Source organism: Populus alba, chromosome 14, assembly GCF_005239225.2.
Source record: "Populus alba chromosome 14, ASM523922v2, whole genome shotgun sequence".
Classification (NCBI taxonomy): Eukaryota; Viridiplantae; Streptophyta; class Magnoliopsida; order Malpighiales; family Salicaceae; genus Populus; species Populus alba.
The window spans coordinates 7,991,278-8,015,974 of NC_133297.1; the positions used below are offsets into that span (position 1 = coordinate 7,991,278).

General features: G+C 35.3%; 2 protein-coding genes and 1 long non-coding RNA gene across 5 annotated transcripts; 2 read left to right on the forward strand and 1 right to left on the reverse strand.

The window, feature by feature from the left end:
* The first annotated feature begins 2,646 nt into the window (after positions 1–2,646).
* Positions 2,647–6,830, forward strand: LOC118041207 (U4/U6 small nuclear ribonucleoprotein Prp31 homolog). Of its 2 annotated transcripts, none has more exons than XM_073404682.1 (9): positions 2,647–2,794; positions 3,116–3,224; positions 3,387–3,452; positions 3,564–3,701; positions 4,013–4,905; positions 4,990–5,060; positions 5,197–5,299; positions 5,464–5,542; positions 5,615–6,570. In XM_073404682.1, exons 2-9 carry the CDS (start codon positions 3,222–3,224, stop codon positions 5,648–5,650), a joined length of 1,389 nt encoding a protein of 462 aa, XP_073260783.1. In that variant the 5' UTR covers positions 2,647–2,794; positions 3,116–3,221; the 3' UTR covers positions 5,651–6,570. The 2 variants fall into 2 exon arrangements, with proteins under 2 accessions (XP_073260783.1, XP_034904329.1); XM_035048438.2 differs by having other exon boundaries at positions 2,649–2,794; positions 6,542–6,830.
* Positions 6,831–9,330: 2,500 nt separating this feature from the next.
* Positions 9,331–10,911, reverse strand: LOC118041206 (homeobox-leucine zipper protein ATHB-12). Its single transcript, XM_035048437.2, has 2 exons — positions 10,276–10,911; positions 9,331–10,159 (listed from the first exon to the last, which is right to left on the reverse strand). Exons 1-2 carry the CDS (start codon positions 10,630–10,632, stop codon positions 9,803–9,805), a joined length of 714 nt encoding a protein of 237 aa, XP_034904328.1. The 5' UTR covers positions 10,633–10,911; the 3' UTR covers positions 9,331–9,802.
* Positions 10,912–20,119: 9,208 nt separating this feature from the next.
* Positions 20,120–23,824, forward strand: LOC118041205 (uncharacterized). 2 transcript variants are annotated; one of them, XR_012167966.1, is made up of 2 exons: positions 20,120–21,937; positions 22,029–23,824. It is a non-coding gene; the product is annotated as an uncharacterized lncRNA (long non-coding RNA). The 2 variants fall into 2 exon arrangements; XR_012167967.1 differs by having other exon boundaries at positions 20,120–21,840.
* Positions 23,825–24,697: the final 873 nt, after the last annotated feature.

Here is a 24,697-nt window from a genome sequence, read left to right on the forward strand (position 1 = left end):
CGTTACTTTTCACATTATGATCAACACGCGCGCTTCAGCAACTTGTAAGGCTCCTTCACATATATATTTTCTCTTATACATTTATTAATTTAAATATTGGAAAGTTCTTTGTTACATGAGTGCCTTGTTTTTTGGATGAATTATTGTCACTGTTTAAGCCCAACAACAAGATCCACCTATATTTTAAGTTTAGATCCGTAAAAGCCCAATTTTCATGTGAAGTTTTTTTTTTTTTCATTATATTATTCGTAACAAATTAAGTATTTTTTCTGCAAAATAAGCCTATATAACTGATCTGATGAAAGCCTATCCAACCCTATCCAACTAATCCAATTTCATCATTATTTAGTGGTACAAGAACTTAAGGGTGCCTTAAATTAGATGTTGAAATGAATATTAAACAAGAAGCAAAAATGCCAAAGGTTTATTCTCCATGTACACGGACGGGCCACTGCTTGGGGCAACAGTTGCAACTGTAACGGTAGTTCTATCTCTTTCTAAAGTCTCCTTTTGGGGAGCCATTATACAGAGATTGGTGACGTCTTTTCAGTGAAAGGCAGTTATTTCTATGAGAAAGAATTTAGGACAAGAGTTAAGTGCATTGAAGAAATTAATGTGGAAGCCTTCTTTAGAGAGGGATATACTTCCAATAATAACTTACAATTTCCTGGTATAAAGACTCCAAAGTGGTAGCTAGTCGCTTATACTTTTTTTTTTTTTAATTTATGTGGGTGTTCGGATCAGTTTGCGCGCACCACAATTAATCCGATGACTTATTGAATATCCTGCAAACCCAATGAATATGTAAGATACCGCAAGGGTGACAGGCGTATACGCTAAGACTTGAACCCAGGATGCAGAGGCAAGGAAACCCTTATCACCGCTGGGCTACAAGCCTCGATGTTAGTCGCTTATACTCTTGCTTTGACGTTTCATTGCGGATCTGAGTTGTATTCTTTCTGCTCACTAGTCACTATATATCAATGGCATGGCAGAAACTGTGTCTCGGTGGCTTTGTGGATATTTAGACGTGATAGTGTTGTTTTTTAAATATTGTTTATTAAAAAATATATTAAAATAATATTTTTTTAATTTTTAAAAATTATTCTTAATATTAATATATCAAAACGATAAAAAAAAATAAAAATAATTAATTTTAAATAATAAAAAAATAAAATTCATCCATTTCTTGTTTGGAATGCAATACCAAACAAAGGCTCTTCTCACAAAATTTGTTTCGAAGGTGTTGAAATTGCAGTGGCTGCATGCTATTCAATGTTTACAGAAGCAAGAATTATTGTTTCCAATGTTTACAATCTGCGGATAATTTACGACTAGTAGGCTGGGGCTAAAGTTATCACTGTTGTGCTCGATGTGTGCTGTATATGAATTAATCCAATGCTGCCAACTAAATTTTAATCCGTTTCCTCTGATTTCCATCATCTCCTGCTTTCCTTGCAATCTTCGTGCCGGCCGCTGTGTTTTATGCCGGCCGGTGCTGATCTATTGCTGCATTCTAATGTATTTCCTTGCAACTAAAACAGAATGATTTTCCTTTTCTTCTTCTTGTTTTTTTTTTTTAAGTTCGAATTTATGGGTTTTTACTAGTTTTTTTTTTTTCAAGGGATTGCACCAGACTAGCAAATGCTGATATTTGGAGGTAAACAGCTTGAAAATGGTCGCACTGTCGCTGATTACAACATCCAGAAAGGTTAGAGCTTTTTGGTTAATTAATTATTATTAGCCATTAAGCTTATTGACTGTAATGTAAAAAAAAAAAAAAGGAAGCTTTTTGCACAACTTGTTTTTGTTTGAACTATTAAAATAGTAACTTAGAACTTAAAAATGTGATGGGGTTGTGTAGAGTCAACCCTGCATCTTGTTCTAAGGCTGCGTGGTGGGCTGATGATCGAGCCATCCTTAAAGGCCGTGGCCCAGAAGTCTAAACAGGACAAATTGATTAGCCGCCGGTGAGTAATGAGTATCCATCATCTTATTTCACTGATGTGTTTAAGTTACAGCTGTTTGAAAATAGAATCGGATGCCATTGATTTGGCTAATTAGTTCTAAAATTAAGGTTTCAAATTCAATCAGTTACCTTCATTTTCCTGGTACTGGGCTATATATAGTCTTTTACTTTAGAGGAAAACGGTCTTCTTTGTTATAGTTTACCTCAAACTTGTTTAAAATTAATATTTTTATATTTTAAAATTATTTTAATAGGTTGATTCTAAAAATATTTTTTTTAAAATAAAAATAATATTATTTTAAAATTCTTCTAAATAAAAAATAATTATTATCAAACTGTCAAATCAATTCTTCATCAAAATTATATAAGTCCATGATATAATAAAATAAGACTTTGATTTGTTTGAAATTATAGTAGCAGTTGTGGTTTAAAGTATTTTTTATTTAGAAATATATCAAAATAATATATATTTTTTTATTTTTAAAAAATTATTTTTAAAATCAGCATATTAAAACTACATAAAAAAAATATTTTAACAAAAAAATATTTTTTAAAATTTTAAAGAAATAAGATTTCAAACCCGTTATCAAACCAGCTGTTTGTCTGTTTATTATTATGCTGGTGATCCAAATATTACCCAACTTGGCCTGCACTGTAGATCACTTCTTGGGCTCTCGTTAGATGGGCCAACACGACGCATGCCACCCATGCTTGACCGTTGGTCGGTTCTCCTCCCTCTCAAGATTTATTATCGTCTTATCCTAAAAATGAAGAAATAAACCCTAAACACCTGTTTTTATCTGATCATCCAACCACCCGGGTAAGGTAATTTGAATTCCTTTCGCTTTTCTTTTTATTTACTGCAAAATTAGGGCTCTTCTATCTCTCTCTCAACAATTATGCTACTGGAATTAAATCAAAGAGAATGAGAGATTAGGTTTGCTCTGCTTTGTTATTTGCAATTTCAAAATTCACTGCATTCCCAGTTATTTTCATGTTTATATTTTAATGGCCTCTGTCACCGCCTCCTGGCTCTCACTTGTTTCAGAGCCGCATCTTTTATGTTTCCCTATCTATCTCTTCTGCAATTAATTTCTTTCTTCTTTTTTTGGTAATTGCAAGCATTTGTTCGTTATTTTTTTCCAGGTGACCTAAATCCCCCCCCCAACTCCCCACCTCCAAAAAGAAAAGAAAAAAAATCTTGTTCGAGCACAGAAGATTGGACCAAGGCCGGGGCGATCACATCACAAAAATGGTACTGGCAGTTCTTTTTTTGAAAAAAAAAATGCTATTCTTTTTACTTAATGTAATTTTATTAGATGATTTATTAATTACTGAATGAAAAAGAAAAGAAAAGAAAAGGATTGATGTAGTATTTGTCCACTAACTGCCTTTTTTGGGATTATATATATTTTAGGCAACACTAGCTGATTCTTTCCTTGCAGACCTTGATGAGTTATCCGACAATGATGCTAATATTGTTGTAAGTACCACTTGTATCTCTTTTTTTGTGTATTTTATATTCTTTTTTTTTTGTTAGAGAATTAAACTTGTAGTTTAGTTGTTTGTTAATTTTTTTGGATACTTTTTGTAGGAGGAAGATGATGTTGAGGCCGGAAACATGGAAGAAGATGTGGACGGAGACTTGGCAGACATTGAAGCTCTTAATTATGATGATTTGGATACTGTGTCAAAACTGCAGAAAACACAACGATATAATGATATAATGCAGGTTATTATTCTATCCATTTATTTTACTTTTACTGCTGCCTCCCTGCATCCTTGTTGGTTTGGCTAAATGGTATGAACTTCTGGTTTGTTTATTTCATGCATGGTTTTATTGGCTTAAGTGTTTCTACTTTTTCCTTTTATTAGTTATTGGAGGCTTCTGTATAAGAAATAAAATCCATGTTGGTGCTCTTTTTTTTTCAAGTTTTTTTGATTAATCACTTATTCTCTTCAGGCTACATTTGTGATTTGACTTAATTTGATTCTGTGTTTAGTAAACCTGATGTTGCAGCTATTTTGTTGTTTAAATGGCAGAAAGTGGAAGATGCACTTGAGAAGGGCTCATGTGTCCAAGATCATGGAATAGTATTGGAAGATGATCCTGAGTATCAGCTAATAGTGAACTGCAATGTATTGTCAGTTGACATCGAGAATGAAATTGTTATCATTCACAATTTTATTCGTGACAAGTACCGGCTGAAATTTCCGGAGCTTGAATCACTTGTGCATCACCCAATTGATTATGCTCGTGTTGTGAAAAAGATTGGAAATGAGATGGATTTGACCCTTGTTGATATGGAAGGGCTTTTACCCGCAGCTATCAGAATGGTGATTTCTGTGACTGCATCCACAACAAGTGGCAAACCACTTCCTGAAGAAGTCCTTCAAAAGACTATTGAAGCATGTGATCGAGCTCTTGCTCTTGATTCTGCAAAGAAAAAGGTCCTTGATTTTGTAGAAACTAGAATGGGTTACATTGCCCCAAATCTTTCTGCTATTGTTGGTAGTGCTGTTGCTGCAAAACTTATGGGAACTGCTGGTGGTCTCACAGCCTTGGCCAAGATGCCTGCCTGCAATGTTCAGCTTCTTGGTGCCAAGAAGAAGAACCTTGCAGGGTTTTCTACCGCAACATCTCAATTTCGTGTAGGTTTTATAGAGCAAACAGAGGTGTTTCAGTCCACGCCACCTTCTCTTAGAATGCGGGCTGGTCGACTCTTGGCCGCAAAATCAACACTTGCTGCACGAGTAGATTCTACCAGAGGAGATCCATCAGGAAACACTGGAAGGACCCTTAGGGAAGAAATTCGCAAGAAAATAGAGAAGTGGCAAGAGCCTCCTCCTGCAAAGCAACCTAAACCACTTCCAGTTCCTGATTCCGAGCCTAAAAAAAAGAGAGGTGGGCGGCGCCTAAGGAAGATGAAGGAAAGGTAGTGCAGGTTTTTATTGCTATATATTTGTTAGGCGAAATTTCCTTTGAATTCTGGGTAATCTCGTAATGCATGAATTTCCAGATATGCGATAACAGACATGAGGAAGCTTGCCAATAGGATGCAATTTGGGGTACCTGAAGAGAGTTCTTTGGGTATATTCATCTCTTTAACCTGTTGAGATTCTGAAATAGTTGTGAATATTAGAGAGCTTTCCTTTTTATGTCCATTGTCATAGATCTAGTATATATTTTAATTTCTTTCTTATGGCTTGCAAATCTTGACATTAAGGTGATGGACTGGGGGAAGGTTATGGTATGCTTGGTCAGGCTGGGAATGGCAAGCTGCGTGTATCAATTGGTCAGAGCAAACTCGCAGCAAAAGTTGCTAAGAAGTAAGCCCTGTTCAGTTATTGTAATTTTTTATTCTTTTTTACAGCAAAGCTGCAATTTTATGAGGTTCAAAGTTATTCTCTAATCTTTAAACTGTGGCTTGGAAAAAAAATCAGTTAACTTGTTTGCATTCTGTCTCAACCATTCATGGTCTTGTTGTTTTTAGATTCAAGGAGAAGCGTTATGGAAGCAGCAGCGGTGCTACTTCTGGCCTCACCTCAAGTCTGGCATTTACACCTGTTCAGGTTTGTAGTAATTTGTTGTCTCTTTGTTTATGAATTGCTTCTGTTAATGCTAATTTGAATAGCAACTTCCAAGTTGGTGTGCTGGTACCGATGACAAAGATTTACTAATGGAGGCAAAGTATTTAGCTCGAACAAAATGCAAATTTTATCCTCAAACTTACCATGAACACAATAGCTGACCTTCAGACCTTGTATAATAGTTTCTGGGTTTTAAGTTCTTGGAATATCTTGTCTAATATAAGATTTTATGAGTTGACATGGGGAATTTTATCCTTTTAAGAATTTATAGTTTATATATGAGTTTGAACTGTTTAAAATAATCAAGCAATATATGGCTTTGACTTTATCTTAAAAAAAAAAAAATCAAGTTTTGAATCATTTTAGAATTAGAAATCCGTTCTTTCATGTTGATCCTGTGAAACACTTTTGGCTTGATGTGCCTTTGAAATCTATTGCTGTTTCAAAGAGCAGTTAGGTGATGATGCTGTGTTTTCAGAACATTGCTTCTTAGATTTGATATTGTATGGTATCCACTTGTCATCATGCCAAGTATAAGAAGTCATTTGTATTTTTTTTTTTTCTGGGCATTAGGTTCTCGTGGTCATAGGGAATGGGGGTTAAGGTTGAATCTACCTATATCAGAGAATTCAAGAATCTACAGTAGTCAGAAAAACTGTTTGAATTTCACATCCTCATGTACCATATCATCACACTAAAATATGTTTTATTTCACATCGAAAGTTGAGGGTTGTGCTCATGCTCTTATTCAATTAAGATTTGGCAGGAAAATTTTTTCCTATGCCTTTTGAACTTTTCACCACTAGAAATTTTCAAGTTATGCTTTACTAGAAGTCAATCAATCTGAAAAGAGGGTTTACATAACAAATCCGAGCTCATAAAATAGTGGATAAGTTGCTCGTTCGTTTGATGTGTTTTCAATTTTTTGTCCCTGTATCCTTCTGCTTAGCGCTTACTACAATGGTCATCCTGTTTTGACAGGGGATTGAGCTCTCAAATCCGCAATCTCATGCACACCAACTTGGCAGTGGAACGCAAAGCACGTACTTTTCTGAGAATGGAACATTTTCAAAGATCAAGAGGATCTGATGATGCAAAATCTTATTTTATGGATTATGAGTTTTTGACTACCAGTAGTTATGTTTATAAAACATGAGGGATTGTCTTGAATCTCAAAATTACTTAGTTGGATATGATATTTTTAATGTTCTCTTACTTGAATATATTGTATTTCTTACTCTTTTTCATTATAAAATAGAATTTACAGCAATGATAACAAGTAACAATTTCAGGTATTATTTATCGTATATGCACTAAAATGTGTACATCATTGCCGAGTTTTACGCCTGGCTCAGGAAATTTACATAAACTTTCTTTTATTTTTAGCCTGCTTTGATTTTTCAATACTGTATATTGATGTTGGTAGGCAGATTTAAGCAGTATTTCATGTCTGGTCTAGAGAGAGTAAAGAGATTGACCGACTAACGTAAGTCTTGCTTTATGATCGTTGATCAAAAGACTTGTAGTTTGAATTTGAGTTTCCAAAAGAACGACTTGTCTTTTCACAATACCAAACTGGAGAAATACTACATATACATGATACACAACGATTACACACAGAAAATGCACAGGTCTAACAGAAATGGCAAGTTCCTAGGAGAAATCAATTTTATCAACGAGGTAAACTCCTACCTTTTCCTATTTTTCTGAGAGGTTAGGCGTTATTGTTCGAAATGTTGGCTGTCAAACTTCTTGGACTGGTACTGAATTATTAGAATTACTCTTAAACAAGAAAGAATGTTATATGTTTTTGAATATCCAATTTCTCTTGTCCTTGATGAGGATGCTGACAATTAAGTTAAGAATGAAGATAAATATCATATTGATAACAATGAGTATGCTACTATCTAGCATGTCACTTGAATCATGAGAATATGAATTCCCATATAATAATTATGAATATAAAAAAGCTGTTTGATATGGCTAGATGCTAGATATACTATGAGGTATGAGATCAGTAATTATTCCGCTATAAGATTACAGAGGGTTCTTCAATCTTCAATGAAATCTATGTGCTGTTACCTATTTTTAGAGTCACGTAAACAAAAAAAAAAAATCATAAAAAAAAAATGAAACTACAAAATACAAAAAAAAATTTGAAAAAATGTTTTAAGAATATATCATTAAGAAAAATATACCAGAACGCCTAGAAAATTATCGAATACTAGTTGCAGGAGATCAAAATACACAAGCTTGAAATATTTAATAGTGTATTTTCGACTAATAAAGACCCTATTGGTGAAGAAAATTCAATTTAAGAAGAAAAATTCAAAATTAGATGTTTAAGGACTCAAATAGAATTTTTCAAGGTTTAATTGAATTCATCGAGGGCTTAATTGTAAGAAAAATTGATTTTTGAAATCAATTTAGGTTTTAATTGGAGGAAATAAAAGTTTGGGATTGAATTGTAATTTTTAAGAGTTAATTTGGTCAAATAAGGAGCTTAATTGCATAAATATTAGAGTTTAATGGGCAATTAGGGACTTGATTGAAGAAATCCAAAACTAAGGACCAAACTAAAAAAAAATGTGAATATAGAGATTGAAATTGATCAAATTAAAGGCTAAATTGAAAAAATTGAAAGTTTTTTGGTTAATTGAAGTTCAAAACTCACAAATTCAGAACCAATGATCAAATTGAAAAAAACGATTAACTTAGGGGCTGACAATTGAGTTTGACAAGGGTTAAATTGCATGAAATTAAAAGTTTAGAGTTAATAATGGATGCAAATAAGATAAATTGAAAGAACATGAACTCATTAAAAAATTATCAATCCTAAATTAAAAACCCTATACAACACGTTATTAGACTTAATGAAGAGAATATGACACTTTGTCCGCTACACTAATCTTTGATTTGCCAATTTTGGCTTCTGTTTTTATGACTAAAAATTCACATTTTTTTTTTAAATAGAAAAGAGAGAGAATTCATATAATGACAAAATTAATCAAAGAAATAGATCCAATTCAAAAAAAGGAAGGATTTCTTATAGGAAAGGGATTCAAATTAAGAAAAATAGGATTCAAGATACAAGTAAAAAAAAAAAAAAAGGAAGTTTAGTAAGAAAAAAAAAAGGAGGGGTATTTTCATCTATTTTTTATTTTTATTGCCTTGGCGACATAGCCCGAGCGGTAAGGCAGGGGACTGCAAATTCTTTTTCCCCAGTTCAAATCCAAGTATTGCCTGATTAACAAAAGACGTGAAATAGCTTATTCTATTTTGGTAATAATATATTATCCCCAATAAAATTAACGGAGGAAAAGGACTTGTAATATTTCCAATAGCGCTGCTTTTTATTTTGTTTACGTAATGTTGGCTAATTGAGTGGCCTCTACAGAGATTCTTAAATAACTTTATTATTAATGTTTAACATATAGGCACCTAAAAAAGTTTAAATCACTTTGAATTTAAAGTACAAAATTAATTCTTACACATCCAATGCTCTTTAGTTTATCCGAAGAGCACTCTCCAAAGCAGAAGAATTATTGTACGACTTAAATTGTCCTGAAATGTATAGTTTCTCAATGGCCTTTTTTGGTATGTCTCCTGAATCACCAAGTTCCTCTGATTTCAAGCCTATAGTTTTCATTACTTTCGTTCAGTCAGCGTGATAATTCGCAATATATATTTCCTTGTGCTGTGAACTTCAATTTTAGATCCATCTGATCATACATGCACATCGAAGTTTCTCTGCAAACATCATTGATGTGGGAAAAAAAAGAAGGAAATACCGAATTGAATATAAGATAGCACAACAGCAACTCCTTTAAAGAGTGGAGAGAATGTCTCTGTATTGTAGTAGTAATGCAGCATTTCTCCCGTCTCTCCCCACCTACAAGCAACTCTTCTATGCACACTAGCTTGCTACTTACACGGCTGCCTATATTTTTTCCATTTCTTCTGGACTCAAATCATTTTCCTGGCTCAAACCAGTAGGGACACTAGTTTTGGGGTATATTCGGAGAGGCAAGATCAGCGTGGCAGCTTTTCTGGTTGCATCAAGAGGACAATTTGAATCTCTATATTCACAACAAAATCCAAAGTCGTCACGTCAATTGATGCATTTCTCTGAAGTGTTCCTCTCCGACGGTCTCTCTAAATATTGCCTCACCAGGTGTGGTGTTCATCAGTACAAAGACTAATTATACATGTGTTTCATGCTTCATCCAGTTTACTCTTCAATCAAGCCCAGAAATCCCACCACTGATATCCACTGCTTGATTGATCGAAGAGGCCATCGGAGTCTAAACTCCCCCAATCTTCTTGTGATGTCAATGATCCATCAGCCGGTTCCACCATACTCATTAGGTTCGGTTCTTCTTCTAATTCAAAGTAATCTGCCTTTATGCTGCTAACTTCATCAGAAAGGACTCCTAATCCATGCTCTGGTTGTTTTGAGAATCTATGTTTCGTTTCTGATTCACCCTTAGTTGTGTCTCCATTCTCCGATTCGCCCTCACTGCTGTTCACAGCAGCTCCTTGCCCACAACACCCTCCTTCCTCTCCCGGCTCCTTCATCAGATCATTTAGCTTCTGCAACTGTCAGATTTTGGAAAACCCTTCGTTAGTACTATGCACGCAAATGTTTCTTTTCTTCCCCTCTACTACCAGTAGAGAACAAAAAACTTAAGATGAATATGGTGTATATCAAGTACCTGAATCGTCAACGCTTGCTTCTCTTTCTTCAGAGCCTCAAACCGGGAAGCCAAGCTATTGTAATTAGCTCGTAGCATGCTGTAGTCTCTTTCGAGTTGCTTAGACTTCCATCTAGCTCTCTTATTCTGAAACCATATCGCAACCTGTCGTGGTTGCAATCCAAGCTCTCTTGCCAACTGCATCTTCTTTCGAGGCTCAAGCCTTGTTTCCGATTCGAACATAGTTTCCAATGATTTAATCTGCTCATCGCTAAACCTCCTTTTAATCTTGTTCTTCTTCTTTCTGGAGTTTGTGACACTGTTCAAGCAGCTAAAAGGCTCTGTTGCTGAAGGAGAATATTCTCCTCCATCAAACATCTTGTTGGGATCTTCACCTGCCTTCGGGAACTTCTATATCTTTAATTAATTCAACTATAGAATATGTTGGTAGAGGAGAACGTTTTTGGAATGTGAGTATTTGTGAGCAATAGGTGAATGTCTTGAGTGTGTGCATCTACTTATTGGCAAAGATTTCGAATGAGCAAGTCTTGGTTCCGGGTCTAACTGGAATTGGCCTAATTGCTGCTTTATATCTGCAGTTTGTGGGGGCTGAAAACCTACGTACTGTGCTTTTCTTGTAATTTCTTGGGAACACTATACATATTTTCTAACTTCTTATACATTCATTTGATGACCAATTTCTTTCTTGGAGTTATTTCATTGATGGGGCTCTAGCTTAGGTGGCCTATTCAAGCCGCCTTGTTCCTTTTCATCCACGACTTAATCTATCGTTTCTTCTATATAGTAACACAAACCTGTCCCCATAAGTCACAGTAAAATATTTTGATTTCAATTTCTAACTTTTGATTAGAAAAGTTTACACCTTTTAGATGCATGTCATGATGAAGTCTTTATAAGGTTCCATTACTCTGACTAATTAATGAAAGCTTTTTTCTCATAAACAGTGTGGGTTCTCCCTTTGGAGAAATTCAACTGAAACCTCACTAGTTAAGGCATACAAGTTCCTTTGGAATCTAATTGAACGGAATCATGCAGAGTCTTTGTGTTAATCCAGGTTGCTGAAATTACATCGACGACGATCTTAATTTGTAGAGATTAAATTGACCCAGTTGCAGATTCTTGCATTTAGATTGAACCTCAAAGTTAATTGCAGAGAACAACGTGCATTTGTCCTTGAAAGGTAGATGTATACATATTGAGGCACATTTTAAGTGATTTATACAAGGATAGAAATAAAATATTGAACCGTCCAAGGACATTATATTTTCTTTCTCTTTAACTTGACGGTGTCGGCAACGTGAGTCACGTTGCGCCACTTAGCTATCACTGGTCTTTACAAGCAAGTTTCGTATTTAAAAACAAACCCTCCGTCATGTCATCAGAATTGAGAATATAGGTTTGTTCTCCAGATTTGCTGGGAGATTGATCAAGATCATCATCTTGATGATACGCTACAGGTGAACGAGATTCGTGGGCCAATTTTGTAGAGGCCCGTGGCACGTGTCTTTTGCATTCTTCCATCATATAGTTGATCAGTTGTTGTCTTCCCACGCTGGCATGGCAAGTGTCGTTTGCGAAGCGTGGAGGTATGGATACGCTCAATCTCACCACCAATAGAAAATAAATGGAATCCTCTGGACTTGTGTGTTAGAGAGGGAGGGTGATGTTTCAGGAGCACATAAGCTCTTGCAAACATTTAATTTATCGCATCTTGGATTACACAAATTAGCAATTGATTCCCAGGAATGTTTAAACTAGCAATCGAGTAATTCACAGCTCCGAGTAATTTGTATACATTTTACAGTGTCTTAGTAATTCACAGCTCCGAGTAATTTGTAATCAGTAGGCAAGTCGACTTGAGCCGTATTAGAAGAGTTTGGTGGGTGAGTGAGCGAGTCCCATTCTCAAACTCAACGTGCCTCACTTTGGTTCTCTTCCCAGAATATAATATATATATATATATATATATCTGTCAAAGACAACTTTTTTAAGAAAAATCAAAAGGAATAATATCCTCCAACTTCATCCAATAAAATAAGATTAGTTGCCTAGGACCAAAAGTATCTGCAACACGTCACCCAATATTATTATGCCAGCTGCACTGGGTCAAAGCGTAGCATCCATTTTTTTTTGTCGTCATTGTCTTTTTGGAGTTTTAGCCAGGTGGGGCTTCAGGCCAGCACGTTGTACGTGTCCAAAATTTTATGGTTCAACGTAGAAAGATTGTTTTCACTTCAGAGGACACGTGCTTATTGTTGCTTTAGTATCGTAGCCTCTTCGGAGACGTCGATGGGGACAATCTTTTAATTACAGAAAGATATTTGTCCCATTCTGCTTTTTTCTTAATCATCCCTGTTTGACTGACACGTAGTGTTGCTGCCCTGTTTTGTACTTGAAACAATCCTTGGACGTCTCTTCAGAAATCTAATATCGAGAGAGAGGGAGAGGAGTCCTTCTTTTTCCAGTAAATATTACTGATGATACAAAGTAATTCTTTTTTTAATTCAGTTTTGTAATAAGGATGGATTTTCTTATAATCCTCACTTAGTTCATGTACCATAAGATAAATGAGCTCATGTTCAAGTCTCCCATAATCAAGTTCGAGCTGTTCCAATCAATGATGGAACTACAAATAGGATTGAGGATGGTAGATACCTATAGACTTAGAAAATTAAGGTTTATTTCTTAGAATATTTGCATTTTACAACTCCAAGAATTTTTAGGATTGAGGATGCCATAGGTACCCACAGACTTTAAAAAAGTTCAGTATTTAATCACGAAATTTTAATTTTCATGATATTTAAAATTAAGATTTGTTTATTAGAAAATTTACATTTTGCATCTCCAAAAATTATATATTGTCTCCATATATGGTTTAAGGTTTGTTTTTATTTTTATGCTCATATCCTAATTCGCGTTCCTGCATTTTAATTATGATTCCCTCTCCCTTTACTTCCCACAACAACAGAGTTAATGCTATGTTTAAAGAAAACTGTTTAACGAATATATAGCGAGTAGATATAGTGACAATTTAGATCAATTAATGGGTAATTTTATATTTCTATCCACTGCATATATATGGGTTAAGAATTTTCTTTTTACAAAGCAATACTCCAACAATATTCATACATATCTAAGATGAATTCCACGCTACAATGAAGAAATCCCTTACCCTAAAAACACTTCGCTGTCGACCATCTTTCTTGCAATGATAAACAACTGGAGAAATCCACATTGCAGGCTCACTTCTTCCATCTGTAATACTGTTCTGACCTAGACCTTACTATGTTATTCTTATCAAAATTCAAGCAGAGAGCATTAAAAAAACGTTTGATGACCATAAAGTTTGCAAATGGAAGCAAAAAGGAAAAGGAAACATAAGTGATGGAGACACTTTGCAGGTGACAATGACCACAATTATCATTTGTATTAGGCGGAGGTTATGAATAGCATTGTTTCCGTATGGCTAAGAATGGAACAATGACCAGTCCAAAATGGCAGAGTCGCAAATAAGCTAGAGATGGGGGGACGTTGAATAGTCTCTGTGTATATCACGTTACAGAAACAATTTTGGCAGAACATAGGTTACGTTAGAACAGGGCAATTTATAGATTGCGATATTTCCATCTTTGATCACGGTTCTGGGGTTGAAACTCCTTGTGCTGGAGTTTTTTTGGGATTAGAGAAGGGAAACGTGGCGCAAGATGAAGGTGATGGGGTTGAGCATGTTGGATATAATGGCTTGTGGTACGTGGAACCCGGAGGCCAAGGTAGAAAGAAAGGATCAACTTGAAGTCGTGGTCGTGAGTTTTTGTCGTTTTTCAGGACTTGTTTAATTTGAAATGCAACCTGTATCCTTACGTGAACTAGAATTTTGGAAGGGATAGAACATTACATCTGAAAATAAATATCAAAACCATAAAATGTCCTCGTATCAATTAATGCGTCCCAGCTCCAGTGACGAGTACCTGGATATTTATAGGTGCCAGGATTGGTATATGATGTGATGTAAATTGTGATATAAGGTGATGGATTGGATGCTGCCTGCTCGGGAGAGGTGGTAATGAATGGGCTGCACAACGTCTTTGTTTAATGTTTGGGCAATAGTTTAGGCCGTCAGAGCTCGGTCGAGGTGGAGATGTTTTACTGAAGGTTGCACACTGCCGAGTCCTTAATCATGTCCAGAGACCTCGACCTTCCAACCAACAGTTCCTCGAAGAGCGTCCAAATCGGGCCTCGGATCCAGTTAAATCCTTAATTTACTTTAGCATGGCTTCGAGGCCTTACAAATATGAAAGAGATACAAAATTGGGCCCGATGTTCTCTGGTGCCATTTCCCAACCAGAATGTAAGACTTAACGAAGTATGTACAGGTGAAAGGCCATTGACGACAAGAGCTGGTCTTCAGGTTCCGAGATTAGGAAAATGAGAAAACGAAGTTAACACCTGTATTTTTTTCAGGGCATCTTGGATATGGTTTGTATTCTGCATTCTGTCCTGGCCTCCTGTAAGAATACACTCCTTGTGAATTTTACTATTTCAAAATTAATTAGCAAATAACAATAAAAACACAAGGATAATATTCCGTTGCTACTTTTTTTTTTTTATAGAAATAGTGATGGAGAATTTTCATTGGTGACATAATATTTTTTGTTGTTAATTTATTATAGACTAAAAAAATAAATAAAAATTATATTGGCAATTCCTTTAAAAAGCTAACACGTCATTATTTACCGAAAGAATTGCTGATATAATAATTCCGTCAAGAATGTAAATAAGTTAAACTAATATTTTTCTTTTTTTTTTTGCCTAAAAAATACCAGCAGCCCCCTATTTTCTCACAAATATATGTTGTCTCATTCTTTGCCAACTTTGTACATATAGAATGCTTAACAGAATTGTTAATCCAACTGATAATCTTTGTATTGTTTGCTTCTTATACATTTATCAAAGCAACATCCCCTTCCAAAGTATTTTTAGTAACCACATAGGTTCCACTGACATGTCCCGACATCCTTTTTTTCTTAAAGAAAATTTCACATTACATAACTCCAATACAAATAGTTCTTCCCATCCAATCTTACACTCACAAAATCAAAGCAAATTATCTGTTTTAATAGTTATAATCAACAATCACAGAGAACCAAAATGCAAAAACAATAAAAAGCAAAATGCTAAATTGTAGGATATTGCAGAAATTAAACAAATATCTTCTTGAAGTAATACGATTACTCCAAAAATAAAAAATTGTAGAAACATAATGCAAAGATCAAGTTACAGAAACTAAAAAGAGGATGAAATACCAGATTCGTATAAATTGAAGGAAAGACAAAATATTAGATTTGCAGAAACATAACAAATATCACTTTAAAAAAAAATTAGGTGGTTTGGAGAATGTTTATCATGTTTTAGATGTGTTTTTAGGTAAAAATAGATATCATAGTAGAATTTTCAACCTAATAAATCCTATTTTTATTTTTCTAGACACCACAATAATAGTTGTAATATGAGTAATAACCCAATAGACGAAAAGTAGCTTGTTATTTTTTTAAAAATAAAATAAAGAAGAGGTGGATGCTTGTCTTCTACCTTTGCATAACGTGTGAAGTAACTTAGTCATTACTAAAAATATATTTCTATATATAAGTCAAAGCATTTTCTTGCAAGTTTGTGTGCACAAAACTCGCGAAATAAATATACAAGGAAGCACATATAAAATTTAACATAGTTGGATCAACAATTTTCTCCATCCACAAACTACAATTATAAAAATAGAGGTTACAATTACTCATGCAACCACTGTAATAAATTACGGAAGGATTTGGCTATGAAAGGTAAAGAAGATGAAAGCTGGTTATCTCTCTCTCTCTCTCTCTCTCTCTCTCTGCAAATGAACAACTATTTCTGGAAGCTGCAGAATATGAGGGGTTCAAGGAAATTGAACGGTGTCGATAGAACATGGGGGAAGTGAAGGCTACGTTGACGGCAGTAATCCCCAATGACAACATTTTGGAAGCTGGAAGTGGTCTTCAGTCAAATCAATCCAAGATCTTTTCAAAATTCAATTTCGATTATGTTTTAAATTTGAATTTCTAACATTATTTAAAATGAAATAATTCAGAACTTGGTTAGCTGTGGAAAAATATCTCGAACCTGCTCATAAATTATTTCTTTTATTTCAATTAGGTCCCTTTCCTTTGTAATTCAACTCTTTCAATATAATACACTTCTTTCAATTACATCCCTTAGTTTCAGAATTAGGAACACAAACTACCCAACTTCTTATAGTTAAGCCCTTTCCGAGTTCTGAGCTGGCTGCAATCACTATCCAAAACTCAATTACCCCTGAAATAATATCATCAAAGCTTGCAAAACTCGCTACATGATTCTCTCACCGGAAAACCTTAACTCAGGAGCTCCAGTAAGACTGCCAAACAAGCCACAATGCTGCTACAAAAGGGATATTTCTATGCTGCAAACTTTTCAAGGATGTCTCAACAGGCAGCACTATAAATTTATCGTACAAGTCTTTCATGCCGTAAAATCAAACTTCTCATGCTCTAGTTTATATAAATATTGTTAGGCACAGGGAAAGAAATTCCATCTAATAAGGAATTCTAGACAAGTAGGAAAATCTAAATACACAATATAATGCTGGATATCTTCCAAAACGAACATTTCATTGTCGAAGCCTACAAGGTGTCGTTGGAGGTTGAAAAGATACTTTGATCGGCCCTAAAATGTTACTGTTGCGGTGAAAGTAAGAACACTACTGATAGTAAAATATAGCTGAAGTTCTTATGGGAATAATTAATTAAATGCTCAAAACTAAAAATATTCATCTCATACGTCTAAAAATAACTAAAGTCCAGGCTCAAAGTTAGCCTAAAGAGCTATCATAAAAGCAAAACAGCAGCGGGCGGTCTAAGGAGTTAGAAGGATGACCTGGATTCTCTTAATACAAGGGAAGAAATGAATAGCAACAAGAAACAAACAAACAAAGAGGTCTCACTGTACTTGTTATTTTCGCTAATTACAATGCTACAGCCTATTGTTAACAGGTTTTTAGGTGCTAAAAAAAATCCTCTTCAGTACGTGATCATACAATATTAATAAAAATCTTTAGGAATCACTATATATATATATATATATATATATAGGAGAATGTGTCCAGGAAAAAAAAATTCCAAATGAACAGTTACCCTCGTAAGCTTTTTGTTTGTTTGTCTGTTTGTCACTTTACAGAGAGTATGACTGTATCAGTATCTCCCGCTCTTTCTCGATCCAGACACCAAATTGACTTGAGTATCAAAAAGCTGCCCTCTAAAGTATAATAAATTTTCATCAACCCTTTTCTTTCCCCCCGCCACTTTCAACCACTCCTCCATTCGACACACCACGACGACGACCATGCATTTTTAAAGAGACATGGCACGTGAAAATGCATTTTCAGCTTGAGAAGTTGGGAGATGGCTCAGATGGGGTGGAGAGCAAATTAAGAGTTTAGGAAATTAATATTGTTAGGTTTTATTGGTAGCTAGTATTTTGATTGATAAATTAATAATTATTATATGATCGAAAGGGTGGAGTCGGACAACCTGGGTTGGAGATGCAGGATTTGACATTTACGTGTTGTTTCTATCGAGCACACTTCTCTCTCTCTCTCTCTCTCTCTCTCTCTCTCTCTATATATATATATATATATATATATATATATATATATATAGAGAGAGAGAGAGAGAGAGAGAGAGAGAGAGACACACACACACACACACACACAATTTTCAAGACTGTGAAAGCGTTGAAATATGTAGCCAGTATCGTCCTCTCCGTTTGTCACTCTGATGTACAGTATTTGGAAAGATAGAGAGGCATGGACCAGATGGTGGTGGAGCCTTTGGTTGTGTTATAGAGGTGATAGCATGGCAGCACTTCTTACGGGCACCTTCCGACCCAACCTCACATGAAAAAAAAAAAAATTCCCTGAATGTGGCTGTACAGGTGCTTACCAATAATTCCATAATCGTTAAGGTTAATTAATTGCGATTAATAATGTCTATAATCAAATGGTCACAGACCATTGTTTCAAAAAACTGATGGAAACAAGTGCCCGCACCCCTGCCTTACCACGACTCAAGGCAGCTGTGAGGAGTAAATCACCAAAACTTTAAAAAGAAAACAGCTAGCATTCCGAGATAATTGTATTTTAAAAAGAAAGAATGCGACTCTGATTCTTCCACGCCATGGCTTAATTATACTATTTTCAATGACTTAATTCTGTAAGTGTCAAATGTCAAGAATCCCACTGTTTGATTTACAGATTGAAAGTCTTGTCTGATAGAATGCTAATTGATCTGTTTGTGTTGTGAAACACGCGGAAAATTTGAAATTGACTATTAACAGTGTTGGATCCAGTTTTATTGTCATTGAAAAATTTGATAAGTGACGGACATTTTAGGTAAGGCATCTTTCAAAGTTGCCGCTTTAACATATACTGGCAATTTATTACAGCAACTACGAGCACCATGCATAGTACACATGGTGATTTAACATATACTGGCAATTTATTACTGCAACTACGAGCACCATGCAATTAATTAGAACCTCGCGATCCATTCCACTAATAATTTCAAACCAGGCGAGAGGCATATCAAAGAGAGAGAGGAGAGAATGGACCCATGAATTTTTAAGGCGATGTGTATAGGAAGATGATGGTTGTGCCACGTCTCTATCGGGACACCGAGAAAGTAGATGACAGTTTTTAATAAGCCAAATATATCTTTATCTCAAGGTCACCATTTGTTTCCTTCCGTCAACAACAATAATTTTAATCGAGTAATATTACATTTCTATCACTTTGTTTGGTTTTTTCAAGAGTAAGTAGCAAGGTCAACTTGGATCCAAGAGCATGAAAAGCTGTTGTGGTAAATAAATTAAATATTCAATCATAAGCTAGGATGCTGTATGATGAATCCCCCAAGCCATATTCTTACAAAATATATTTATATATAAAAAAAAACAGAGAGATTAACGCAAATCATGTTAACAATGTCTTTGATCCTTAATTCTATCGTATATCATAGAAAACAAGTGAGTTTTGAGCGTCAAACAAGCTCACAGTATGTCACACATCGAATAAGTGCTCAAAAAACAGTTTCTCACCGAATAAAAACGACAAAGTAATTAAGTTTTACATGGTTCTCTCTCATCCGAGTTAGCGAAGCTTACCACTTTGCACAAAACTCAAAACTTCGCAAGTACTTCATTTTGTCAAATGTATTTTGCATTTTGTTTTCTATAATTCAATGAAAAATTTAAAAAAAAGTCCTCACACAGCTGAATATCTTGTTAACAAGGGAGATAACTTATATTTGTGAAGTTGAAAGAGAAAGTTGGATTTAGTTATGAAACAACAGAGAAGGAGAGAACAAAACTACATTCAACATGAAAGAACACTCCATGGTTTTAGCTTCAATGTAAATCTAAGAAGAAAAAAAAGAAATTGAAGCAACAAGAAGGAAGGTAAAAAGGCAAAGTGAAAAGGAAAGCGTGGACCCCTGACTCTATCTGTCGGTCATCGCCTCGGATTTCTCGCCTCTGCCTAAAAAGTGACACGGCAGACGAGGGTCCATTCTTTCATGCCCAATTTTTATTTTTTTTAATTCTTCTGCTTAGGGGTTACTATATTCTACTGTACCGTTTAATTTTCTCATTCCAATCGCAATTAATTGATTCGAAAAAGTGTAGATATATATATATATATATATATATATATATATATATATATATATATATATATATATTAAATGGGCCTTTCCATTATCGGGCAGCTCAATAACTCAACCACTCCTCTGACCCAATTCTATGCCTCCTTTACCTTGATTCCTTTACTATCTTCTTATCAATTATTTTATAATCATACAATGGGTTTTCTTAGCATAGTACACACCACTCTACGGTCCATAATGGGTATTTAATTTCTAGGTTACATAGTACAGTAGACAGCACAGCTACAGTCAACAGTGTTCGTGTTTGATGACACCATCCAACCATCATCTAATTGTGGGTTTCACTTGGGTACGTACATGTTCAATCTCTTACGAGGTGTTGTTACCTTCACAGTCATCTGGCAAATCCAACGGTGGATAAGGGTTTCAAGAACAGAGACATGTTTCATGGAGTCCACCCCTCTATTTTAGTAGTGGTGGTATGATATGTATGAACATGAAAGTGAATGGGTTTTTATTATAATAGTATTTGATTTGTTTTTATAGAGATGATGAGAGGGAGGGAGGGAGGGAGAGAGAGAAAGGTGCATGGGGTCGTGGTCATTTCTGGAACTGAGAAACCCCAGCTGGTAGGGGCGGGTCTGCACCTATCTTTTGTCTTTTTTAACGTTGGCTTTCCACTCCTTTTACTCTTCTTAATAAAGCCCCCATACCATATCATTCTCTTCATCATCGCCAGTCTTTCTCTCTCTCACCAACCCCCTTCAAGATAGGCGAGACTCTTGGGGGATAAAGAGAATAGTTTGAGGATCACCGGCACGCACACACACGAAATCGAATTCCATATATCTCCCTCTTTCACTTGGAAGAATTGCTCAAGATTTGCTAACAAAGGTAGCTTCTTTTTTGAGGGGAATGTTGTCTGGCTCGAGGACTTTTTCTTGATCAATCTAATCGAACTTTCTACCTGTAGATCTAGTATCTTATTTAAGATTGATCACGTATTAGGGTTGTCGGACCAGGCTTCATTCCCCCCAATCATTGCTTCCATCCCAAGGGCTTGATCATGGGCTGTTGCGTGTACAGGTTTGATTCTTAATCATCCTTTTTTTTTCTTTAATTGGTTTTGTATATCTTAATCTTGCTCGGGGTAAAAAAAACTGGGAGTTTTTTAATCATGGGTTTTTTCATTTTAGTCTTTAGGGTTGTTGGTATATATGCAGATTGGTGTAATCATGATGTGTTTTGACCATGCTGAGAGAACTAAGAAGCTTAATCATTACTCTTTTTCTGGTTTTCTTTTTCTCTGATCATGTGATGATGGTGTTTTTTCTGTCAGTCGACAACCTTCGAAGGCTCATCATTACTAGGCAGATTTTTCCCATGATAGCTTCATCATGTATCTGATCTGTCTGTTTGTGCTGTTTTCAGATCTGGCTTTGAACTTTTGGTGGAAATGATACTTCTATTCTTCGCTCTTCTTACTCGTTTTGTTTTATAGTGTCTCATGCTGCAGTTGTTTCTGAGGTTTTGCTCTGATCTCCAAATCAATATTTTACAGAGAAAAGGGCATGTGCTGTGTGAAGATGTACAAGCAAGAAAGTGATGCGCTTTCTGTCATTGTTTGAAGTGTCTCTCGATTCTCTATTGAAAGAGATAGAAAACTTGGTGGTACCAAAAATCTAGACGTACTTGCATACTCGTGATATGAATTTTGGATACAACATTTTGGCTCAGATATTTAAAGTTTTCTATAGTCGTGCCCTTGGTTTCTTTGCTTGCTCTTTCAGAAGAGCTTTGCTGTTTTCTAAAATCAAAGCTGGATGTTTGAACATGGGTAACTTCCTCTGCATGCCTGCCTGCCTGCCTGCCTGCTTATGAAGTGTGCTATATTCTACCTGTTTCTTCGCCTCTTTCCTTTGGGTTGAGTAGGGGTAAACATTATTATTATTATTATGCTTTCCCTTGAACTGCTGTTTATATGCCAATAATATTTTAAATTGAGAACAATTATGTTATTGCCAGGAGGTTTGTGCCCGCGTGTTTTGTGTCACTCTCACATTACAGGAAACAACATGTCTTGGCAAAGCTATCTCTCAATTACATTCCGAATTCTTTTCGAACAAGAGATATTGTTGTGAACTCCTCAGTTAAAGCCTACTGGTCTAAAGTTACAAGTTCCCATTCCTGATAGCTCACAAAATCCTCTAGTTTCTTAATTTTAACTCTACTAGCTAGAAAGGAATGGATAATGATTCTTGTTTCACCATTTGATTATATATGCCACCCGTTAAATAGCAGGTTCATAAAGTCTCCCCGCAATGTGGAATTTGGATGTCATACTTTTCCAGCGTAAGGCTTGATTGCTTTCTAGAGGAGCAGTATGCAGGTAAAACCTCTTGTTTTCAGTGAGCTTTTTTCTATTTCTTGTGTAGCTATTGTATTGCTAAGGCCAAGGGATGACATGGGTGTTGAATTTTTATGAGCATTGTTATTCCATCGTGCTTGCCTCCTTGACCATCATTTGCCTTGCTTTTCTCATGTGAGTTTAGTAATGACATCCTTGCTAAAAGATGAAAAGACAAACATTATGATTTGAAAGATGGCCAAAAGTGTCACCTATGCTCTAGGCTTATACGTTTATACATGCCAGTTGTATAAGGGCCTAAATAATTAATCTTCTCTCTCTCTCTTCCGCACTACCATTCATGGAAACACAACAATGAAAGAAACTCGCATAGAGTGAGAGGAAAGGCAAAAGGTCAGGGAGAAGAAGGAGCCATGAATATCCTTTTTATTCCATGTCACTGAGTAACCTAGCGTTTTTAGTTCTGCAAAAAATGTTTCATATTTTAGAGCTGGTTTGGAATCTAGGAAGCAAACTCCATTTTTTAATGTTTTAATGTTATTACACACACACTAATATATATATATATATATATATATATATATATGTCTGCATTTGTACCTTGAGATCAATCAGACCAAAGACCAATCTTTATGGTTTTACCTCCAGAATATGGGCGCTTAGACTTCTTTTTTTCTTTTCTACCCTCTTTTCCCGTTTCAGAATTTCCCTCTAGCCCTTTGTTGAAAAGGGGATTGCATGTATGAATGCTGTCTCGTAAAGCACCGCCTTTTTGGAAATTGAATCTTTTTGACCTTTGCAAACATAAAGTAAACCACTTTCTCCCATGCTTTTATCCGTGATATTTTTTGCTTTAGTCTTTGATTTTGTAGGAGCCGGGGGTCTATGGCCATGTTGATGAATTCCTCTGAAGTTTTTAATTATGACCACAATTTTCCATGGTGTGATTGGTTGGTGTACAACTTGACCAAAACTCTGTGAAAACTTTGTGCCATTGGATGAGAAGTTGAGGACCTTGCGCAAGTATATAGCTCCACAAAAGTACGTACAAGTGTAACCTAGAGCCCTAGACCTTGAAAATTACTGAAGGATCCAATGAAACTTTGTCTTTCGCCCTTTCCCCTCCGCAGTCATGAGTCAGGACGGAGCATGTTGTAGAAATTGGGAAGATGGTAAAGCTACAATTGTTTTCAGGCACTGTAATCTTTCCTGTTACAGACATGAAGTGCAACGATCCCTCCCCTCTCAACCAAGATTGTCTCTATGACTTTCTTGTAATATCACTGTTGGATCTTTTGTTTTTTTTAATGGGCAGCACGCATCCTTTTATAGACTCATTGACAAAAACTATATTGAACATGTTCAACGCATCAAAAAACGCTTCGGAAGCGTTTATTATGAGAACATCTCAAATTAATTATTCTTCTAATCTAAGAACATTTAATCTCTAGAACGTTTTTTTTTTTTTTTTTTATTATAGAATATCAAATTCTTGAAAATCTGATAAGCCTTGTTCTTATTAAAAGTGGAAAGATGTTCGCTCATTAAAATAAAACACTAAACCCATTAGTGTAAGGCTGGAGTCGTTGCTATGTCAATTGCTACATTGGAATGATATCTCTGTCTTTCATGAAAAAAACCAAATAGTCTATCTTCGGGGTAAATTGATATTTTCTAGGGAATTTATTTGTCATTGTAAAATTCATTGGATGTTCTATCAACCTTTTTTCCAGTTAAATAACATAAATGTTCTTTAAAAGTAAAAACAAAGTGAGAGGCCAAGAAGAGCTTTTTTGAGATTACCCTTTTAAAATAGTAAAATTACTTTATTATCTTTCAAGTCAAAAAATTAAAGAAAATATCACGGGATATTTTGATCTTTTCATAATTGTTATTTTGTTTTAATTTATATTTGAATTAGAAGCAAATCAATATTATAACAAATAAAAATATTGATAAAAAAAAGAATTTGGTGGATGTACTGGTGAGTGCAAGTCGTTCACGCTCTTTAGACGACAAGTGTGCAACATCTTAAGGCAACCAAAAACACTCAACTGCCATGTTGTTCGAAGTGTGTAGTGGCGAAGTAGCTAATAAGACAATACATGTAGTCAGTGGGGGAGGCTGGGGCCCCTGCAAGGAAAATTTTCCCAACTTCTTCCTTATATAAAATAATGGAAATTTTAACCTTTTTAAACCATTTCTTTTAATTTGACCCACCTTAATTTTTCTTTCCTGCTCCGCCCTGCATGTAGTGATATTCATGCAGTTTTGGTGATGATTGAATCTTTTTTCTTCCCTCTCTTTTCTCTACTCACCTTAAAAT